The sequence below is a fragment of the Triplophysa rosa genome, linkage group LG5 (assembly GCF_024868665.1).
Source record: "Triplophysa rosa linkage group LG5, Trosa_1v2, whole genome shotgun sequence".
Taxonomy (NCBI): domain Eukaryota; kingdom Metazoa; phylum Chordata; class Actinopteri; order Cypriniformes; family Nemacheilidae; genus Triplophysa; species Triplophysa rosa.
Window position 1 is genome coordinate 17,432,699 of NC_079894.1, and position 9,236 is coordinate 17,441,934.

General features: G+C 33.8%; 1 protein-coding gene across 1 annotated transcript; it reads right to left on the bottom strand.

Moving 5' to 3' along the window:
* Nucleotides 1-2,080: 2,080 nt before the first annotated feature.
* aqp1a.1 (aquaporin 1a (Colton blood group), tandem duplicate 1) lies at nt 2,081-5,572 on the bottom strand. The gene is made up of 4 exons (XM_057334350.1): nt 5,154-5,572; nt 4,134-4,298; nt 3,771-3,851; nt 2,081-3,213 (listed from the first exon to the last, which is right to left on the bottom strand). Exons 1-4 carry the CDS (start codon nt 5,508-5,510, stop codon nt 3,034-3,036), a joined length of 783 nt encoding a protein of 260 aa, XP_057190333.1. The 5' UTR covers nt 5,511-5,572; the 3' UTR covers nt 2,081-3,033.
* Between the last annotated feature and the right edge of the window lie 3,664 nt (nt 5,573-9,236).

Sequence of the window (9,236 nt, forward strand, 5' to 3'; positions counted from 1 at the left end):
AGACATTTGTTTTGTATTTAATTTCTTATCCTTATCCTTATTTTTATTATTCTTTGTTATTTACATATATTTAGTGTATTAGTTATACATTATATCATTATATTTTTTACATTACTTTTCATGAATGTTTGTCGAGTTATCTTGGAATTTCACGCTTCAGTATCTGCTTCTCAAGAGGAGCATCAGCCAACTACAGGGGACAGAGGGAACAACTCCAAATCACTTTTCAGCTTTTGTATTTGGTCATTCTTGCAGCTTGGACAGTAATTATTCAGTTTGACTCAATCAGATTGAATTCCTTGTTTGGAATATGCACTGCATATACAATGCTGGGCTTTGAAGATGAGTCTTGATATTCAGAAATGAATAATGCTATTTAAATGTAACAGATTTATCCTAACATTAAATTTAAGATATCTGGGGCTGGTTGCAAAAACTTCTTAGACTAGTTTTAAAAGTTAGTCATCGTTTTTTTAAGCCTGGTATAGACTGATTGCCCTTTGGTTAACCTAGTGAAAAATAAATATACTAAAATGTATTTGAAAAACATTTATTTCATGCTAGGTATACTGCAAATCCATTTACATCTTATGTACTTAATGAAAATACACTGCGATTGTATTTGTGATATGCTAAATTGGTATACTTAAAGTCTGCTAAATTGGAACAACTAATTTTGTACTTAATATACTTTAATTGTGCAGAAATAGTGCTGAAGTCCAACTAAAGATACATTTAAGTGTATTTGATTGTGCTAAAGTTGAACTACTGCAAGTATGCTTCAGGTACACTTTAAATACTGTATCTTCAATTGAACAATTGATTTTATTAAAAAAATATAAAATCCTTATCAAAAGTGACATTAGAACACATTTATATTTAAACAAAGTCTTAATATGAAGAAATGTGCATTGTGTATAACTCCAAATAAAGTTATAATTATTATAATTATAATTGTATGTCAGTAAGTCATGTCAGTAAATATGTTAATACATTTAAACTATACTTACCGTGAAAGAAATGCATTTTAAATGAATATTTTTTTCCTAGGGCAACTACTTGTTTATTTAGTAACTATACAACTAATTATATGCAGTTGGCACGGGAAGACAAAGCTGATACATAAATGAGACGTGTAAGAGAATAATCAGCCCTTAGTATCCTGAACTAAGATAAATGTCAGAAACACAGCTGTCAGAAACACCCTGTCAGAAACACAGCCTTGTGGTCAGCACATCAACATCGAAGCACAGCAGCACCTCAGACGGCATGAGTTCGAATGCAGCTAAAGGTACTTTCCTCTTCCCTTCCTTTCTCTCACCCTACGGTCATGTCCAATGAATGTGAAAAACAATATCATCAACATCATCATCATAAAAAAACACAACAATAAAACGTTCTCCAGTTTTTCTTCTTTTCATGACTTCCTCATGTCTCACTTGTGTCTACTTTTATTTATCCTAAACTAAGGAGTTTTAGGAGAAACATCTGAGACACTGTTGCTACTACAATTAGAGATAAATAAGAATCTCAACTACAATGAGAGATAAATAAGAATCTCAACTAAGTCTCAGATATTTCTCATGTCTCAGTTGTGTCTACTCTTATTTCTCCTAATGGACTTTAGGAGAAACATGGGAAGACAAAGCTGATACCTAAATTAGACAAAGAGATTTCCCAAGCTTCTCTCAGCACATTCTCAGTTTTGACTCTTTTAGACGTCTCTCATTTGCGTCTATTTATGTTTCTCATTATAGGAGAACTATCTGATAAACTCCTGACACTTAATCAAGAAATATAGGAGAATCACAACTATGTCTCCTGAGCTTAGAAAAAGCAACCAATGAGCAAAACATTTTTCCTCTGGGCTGTCATATACGTTATCCCCTGTGTATACTTGGAGAGAGGTGGATAGGTAAGAATGTCACGTGACGTACATTTCTCAACATGCAGGATAATATATTCATCGTATTAGCTCAGTATGGGAGCGGGTGCCAACCATTGTACGTTTTTCAAGTGATTTTGGTTAGATAGTATAGTTTACTTAAGACGTCTCAGACGCTGAAGATCTTTTTGTTTTCTCTTTTTATTTGGTTGTGGGTTAGGTAGTTTAGAGGATTATGTGCAAGTTAGATTTGTTTTGTTCATTTCTTTGCTTTAGCACCACTTGCATCCCTTCTTTCCTTCCCCCTTCCTTAGTTTTGTGAGTGTTGTATTGAGATGTAAATTCTGTACATATTGTAAATAAATCACTTGTTTTTGCATCGTTTGTCCGCCTGACACATTGTAAAGGTATTTTAATATTAAGTGTTTACATTCCCTAGACATATATCGTAATACTATCTTTAAATCAAATGCATTGACAGGATGTAGTAAAACTTGCATATAGAGATTTCATCACACGAGACCTCACAAACTACTTAGAGCACTGAATATTACTAGGATTTAATATTAGAACACAGCATTAAAATGTCCTTGTAATAATGTAATGTCAAATTGGGATAAAGCTCTGAAAAGAGTTTTAAATCTAGAGCTCTGATTAAGTGACATCATCACCATCAGTTTAACAAAGAGCTGTTGGATTGTTGTATCTTAAAGGAGAAAAGCACCAGTAGCCTATTTATTTAATATTTAACATCTTCATGTTTACTTACAAAAGTTGAGAAAACGATATCATAGTGTACACTTAATACAATACAAAGTGATGTAAAACACATTTTCATTTTAAAAACGTTGACAAAAACAAGTGAATCTACATTTTGAATACTGATAGTGAAATTTTTGAAAACGTTGGATCATTTTCCTGAGGTACATACTGATTCACTAAATGAGAGACAAAACAACAATAAAAAGCTCAAATGAATTAATACAAAATGCCAGCTAAATAGATGGCTTTACATTTGGAAAATTAACACTGTCATATAGTACATTTAAAAACAATGCTATTCCCCCTTGGGGGAAAAATACTGTATATATTTACAGACGTTTTGAAGTCTTGAAGAGTATGATACATTAAATATGTCAATTATTTTGTCACTTTGATGACATCTCTACAGCAGGGGGATCATCAGTTCCGTTGACATCATAATCAGCAGCAGGACCAGAGACCAGCACTCTCATGCGGTCAGGAAAGTCATCCATTTTCGGGTAGAGCAGGAAGTCATAGACCAAGGCGGCTGCCACACCTCCACACATTGGGCCTACCCAGTATACCTGACAAATAATTCAAATAAAATTAAAATTATAACTTAAACATTTACAAATATTAACCAAAAACACAAAATCTCAAGCACCGGAAAACATACATTTATGTTTAGCTACACACTTATTTGGAGGGAACTTTTATGACACTCCCTAAATTTAGATCTGGTTCTTCCTGCAATATAGAGCTGTGTTTTGTTTTGAACTTGAGGTATCGTGTTTGTAGTTCAAACACTACAAGATGAGTTACACCCCAAAGGTTAGTACCAAAGCTTACTGGTTTCGAAAAAATCCCTTCTCCTAACTATGAGCAACCCTAATGGTGCAAGCACCACTTATAAATGCTATGTGAGCATATGTTTACTATAGATTATTCCACACAAGGCATTCATCTAAAACAATATCCTTGTTATTTATTAACCTTAAATGTTCAACATTAGCTTATTCTGTCTTCTGATAAGATTCTAAATAGTTTAAAATTAACAAGAGCGCAGTGCTAAGTATACACGCAGATATCATACAGATATCGATTTGCAAACAAAGAATACGGAGATGAAACTGATGATTACCCAGTGATTGGTGAAGTCTCTCATAATCACTGCCGGGCCGAAGGAGCGAGCAGGATTGATGCCACATCCAGTGAAACTGATCTGCAAAACAGAAAGAAAAGAAAAGTAAGTTTAGAATAAGAATGCTCATGGGTGAGTGGGCAAGAGCAATGGGTTGCTCATCTTCAAAACAATAATAATAGTTGGGCGTCTTTCTCTTTCGCTGTTGAGTAAAGCAAAGTATCAAAGTATTTGAATAGTTATACATTTCTGTATATTAATGTCTATTCTATAACCCTGGCAATATTTGAAACAATGACAAGAATGCCTATGCAGAAAGATATAGTTGAGGGGCAGGGGAAAGTATGAATGCTGATTACTCACGGCTGTCAAATGGCCCAGGCAAACACTGAGCCCAATTGCCAAGGGGGCGGAGCCTGTTACATCACGCCTTCTTTTATCTGTGACTGCTATGACACACAGAACCAGCTGGAACGTAGCGAAGAGTTCAATGCCGACACCTTGACCTGCAGAAATATCTTTGCTGATCTAAAACACACACACAAACACTATTTGATTATTGCAAAACTTAGCAAAATTTCCACTAACTATGAAATTAACATAAACATCAATATGAAAATAACATAACATAACATTACATAACATTACATAACATAACATAACATGTAAACACAACCAATGTAAACAAATTGTAAACCTCGTATGAAAGAAAGCAACCTCCAAGCATGTCAGATAAATTTGTTATCAGCCCTTGCCTGACAACACACCCATTTACACAGACTGACTGTGACGTGAGTTATACTGTTTACCAATTGTCATTTTATAAAAAAATGCAAATTTTATAAAAAAAATAGACTATTTTAAATACATATTTATTTAAGTAGGCTATATACAGGAATATTTACATATGTATTAATATATTTATTTTTATTTGCTTCATTTATTTCATATACACTTTTGTATTTAGTTATAATTATTTTTAAAGGCATCGTGATGCATCTGAGAAGCAAAATACTTGGAAAAGTTAGTTACATTTCCTAACAGCTGGACCCAGAAATGTACTCTCAGTAGCAATAGTCTAATAATCTTTTTTTCTAACCAATAATGAATCTAGAAATTACAAAATGTATTCAATAAAATGTATTTGGAATTTTTTTGGTTATTTTCCTTCCTTCCTATAGTGTTTTTATTAGTGTTTTTTATTTATTCATATTATTAGATTGATTTTAATGTTATGGATATTTTTCTTTTATTCAATAATTCAAGAAGTCAAAATTAAAGTTTGCATAATATAAATTCTACGCAGAAATAAGTAAATTGAATTAAGTTGCTATTAGAAGCCCTGAGCAGACCTTACAGGTAAAAAAGAAAAGCGCTACTCACAGTATTAAGCCCCAGAGCCTCCCCTTTCGTGACGCCATAAACGATGCCGCTGGCCACCGCTGCGCCCAACATCTGGGCCACGATGTACATCACAGCCTTCAGAAAGCTGATCTGGCAGCTGGCCAGCAAGCCCAGCGTCACGGCCGGGTTCAGATGGGCTCCGCTGATGTGACCGAGACTCTGGGCAAGAGTGGCGATGGCCAGCCCGAACGCCAGTGCCACCTTGACCTCCTGATCTGGTTTGTCATTGTTGGAGTTTCCAACAGCAGCTGTAATGCTCAGGAAAATGAAGAGGGTCATGCCCACCAGCTCTGCCAAAACGGCCCTCCAGAATGCCTTGCTCTTCAGTTCCTTCATGACTGCCAGTTCCGGGCACTCTCAGCTGTTAATGTGGGGATTTCTGTGGGCACTAAGTACATTTCTCTGCCAAAAGACAGCATTTATAGGGCAGGTCCCGCTAATGAAAGAGGGGGCGGGTTCAAGAGATGGGGGCAGAAATAGGGAGTGTGTGGGAGGGATGTAAAAACAGAGGCAGGCTGAATTGATGAAAGATCCTTAGGAGTTTTTCTGCTCCTTTTAAAACTTTCTTCATTCAGAAACTGTGCAAATGTTTAAATATTTAGATTAAGTTTTTTTACAACTATTTTAACATTGTGTTTTAACATGCACACATTTGGGAACACATTCCAAATTTGGGAACACTTTCTGGACACATTATTTTCCACAGTGAAGAATATTACACGAAGAATAATAAAACTATGAACTATGGAAACATGAAATAACATAATTAGAAGTATGAAAATCAACAAAAGCATCTTATATTTGAAATTTGTTACAGTTTGCAAACTATTGATTACTTTTCCTTACACTAACCAGCCAAACTCATTCATTAAATAAAAAATAATAATAATTTACTTTAAGCATGAGCATTTAGATCAAATGTTTTCAAAATCACAAGAAATGTTCAGAAATGACTTTTGCGTGTAAGAAGTGCATAATGAAAAACAGAAAAAAAACTAAACAAAACAATACAACTGGGTATCAAGGGAACAATTTTTACAAGACTAACAACATAAGAGTAAACGTGAGCTCAAATTCTTCTTTCATATTTACACACACATCCTATAAACCCCTCCACCCCCCGGCATCCTGAGACAATAGAACAAAGTCAAACAAAGTCAAAGTCTCTCAGTTGTTCACTATGTATCTACACACACTGTATGTTTGACACTTCATTTATGTTTCTCATGATCCTAACCTGTGTGCACAGAACTGTTATCTGAACTAGGGGTGCGTACTTTTATCATTTTCCATTTATCTATACTTTAATTTTGTTACTTCATAGTTTTTAAATATTAGTAATATATCCAGAAAATCAATGGCACAATGTATTTACAGACTTTCATCCTCATATTGCAAACTTCACGCCATCTGCACTTACCTCCTGATCCTTATTGCCAAAATAAACTCTTTAGAGGATATTTGCTATCAGTGGTTTTTATCATCTGCAAATAAACTTGTGATTAAAGAAAGATATGTCACATAAATGCAATGATGTATGTTTGAATTTTTTAGGGTTTTATCTTGGCTTACTCATGATGCTTGTAAGTACAGTTCTTGCCCACGTGTATCTGTTTTACTGCCTATTAAATTCACTTTATTGCATCATAAAAATAAAAAAACCAAGACGAGCAATATTGAATCAAAGCCAAATAGATTATGATAGAGTAGATAGAGACAGAGTAGCATGAGAGGAAATTAAATGTCATTTTCACAGAAACATTTTGAACTGACGCTAAACACATTTAGCACCTATGTATAACCTCAAACAAAGGGATTAGGTGTTGTTTAGTATATTATGATCAACGTGCAACGTGAAAGACTGACGGCATGACAAGACACATGAAGACTGTGATAAAAATTAAGTTGAGATTTTCCTAAATACATGTAGATATAACTGCTGTATTGCTTAAAAGTGAATATATGAGCTTCTTTTCTTGACGTCTTCGACGTCTGAAAAAATACAAAGCATCTTTTCTGTTTTCATTTTCTGCTAATAAATGCAAATGGAAACAATATCTTTATTTGAAATTTAGGTGAATTATTGTTGGACGTCTCTTAATTTTATCCGAGGGTGTATTTCAAACCAAATCAAACCGAACTGAAGTGTGACCTTATGTCAGCATTGCATCATGTAAAGAATCTTAATAATCAAACGGCAAATATTAACATTACTGATAACTTGCATGTATAACTTTGAGGGACATGAAGCTCAAACAAGCATCAATAAGAGTATGTTGTACTGTATTATGTGATTTAATAGACTGATAAGAGATGAAACAACTATAGATGTTTGTTTAATGTTAGTTTTGTTAAGATATACTGTAAATTGGACTATCTGTATCTAAATCCAAACATCTCGTACCCTGAGAAACTTACATTTTTGCCTTTCATTTAGATAAAAATGTTCGCTTTAACAGTTTTTATACAGTATATGATAACATGGCCAACTTTCTGCTTCCACATTCTCACAGTTTTCACTTTACTCTGATCATTCTGAAAGTATAGCAATTTATCTTTATATTTTTGCTGTTGATAACATTACACAATCTGCACTTATTTATCATTTTCAACACGTGTTTAAAATCATTGACATTGAGAAATGAAGTGCACCCAGCTGTCATGAGCCAGCTTTAGCAACCACTTTACAGACAGATTACGTTATACATGTCTAAATGACTAAATGTAAAAAAGCCAGCATTCTTTTCCTGAATACACAGTACAACAGAAAAACTGTTATCATACAATACATACAAAAAACAATATCATACATAGAACATACATTGCTCTTTTGTATTTCAGGTCTATTTCAGGAGACATGTGAGATTAATTGTGAGAAGCAGCCATCTTAAATGTTTCAATTTGTTCTCCATTTTATCTCATTACTGAGAGGAGAGGCAATAGAGATATTAAAAGGATAGTTCACCCAAAAATGAAAATTCTTTCATCATTCACTCGCCCTTTTGACATTTCAAAACTGATTGACTTTCTTTCTTTTGCAAAACACAAAAGATATTCTGAAGATTGTTGGTAAGAGAAAACCGTTGTTCCCCATTGACTTGCATTGGTTTTGTGTCCATACAATAGAATCAATGGAGACCAATGTTTTTTGGTTGCCGACATTCTTCAAAATATCTTATTTTGTGTTCTGCAGAAAAAAGAAAGCCATACATGTTTGAAATGACATAACAGCCAGTAGAAGAAATAATTAAAATTTTTGGGTAAACTATTCTTTCAAGCATGTTGGTAAGAGAATAAGCCATTTCATCTCTGGGTGAACTATCCCTTTAAAGAGATCTCATCCTTGCATTTTAATTCTTATATGGCATGGTGGGACTACTGACACCGACTTATCAGTAAACGATTTGTTTAAGACCAGAGTAACGTATGATTAAACTTTCACTCCTTCAAGATGTATAAGGTGTGGAATAGATTTTAAATGCTCTGTAAAGGGCAGAAGTCAAATAACTCCTAATTAATCTCACATCCACACTTGAGCCTCTTGGCTGTGTTCCACTAACACAGACGCTTCGCCTGTCTGATCTCTATAAACACACAATTCATCTCTCTTACAATGTGAAGCATGCAGGAATAGTGTTCGCTTATAGATATTCTGGTCAACACAAGAGGGCTTGGTTTTATCAGCTGTCAAAAGTTCACAACAATTCTCTTGTACACAATATTTCAATTTGGTGGTGTTTCAGTCATAATCAGAATAATCTTAATTGTGAAGTACTAGGTTTAGATGTACAATGAATTTAATTTGTACAGTTGACCTTGCTGCATGTACTGGTGCACAACAGTGACAGAGAAACACAGTACACAAACAGAAGATAAAATTAAGAATGACTACATACATTAAAAATATTTAAAAACATACGTTGCAAGGATGTGCAAAACTGCTAAGAAAATGCAAATGCTTAAAATATATGGATTTCATAAGTTTTAACAACAATAATAACTAAGTAATTGGAATTAATATTTTGTTTATTTAAATATTAAGACTTAATTAAATACACAAAT

Bases quoted from the DNA above. Each gene is read 5' to 3' on its own strand.
- aqp1a.1 (XM_057334350.1), bottom strand. From the start codon at position 5,510: ATGAAGGAACTGAAGAGCAAGGCATTCTGGAGGGCCGTTTTGGCAGAG. The intron at 4,299-5,153 runs GTGAGTAGCGCT...TGTGTGTTTTAG, and splicing joins AGGCTCTGGGGCTTAATACT to ATCAGCAAAGATATTTCTGC. The intron at 3,852-4,133 runs GTGAGTAATCAG...TCTGTTTTGCAG, and splicing joins GCCTGGGCCATTTGACAGCC to ATCAGTTTCACTGGATGTGG.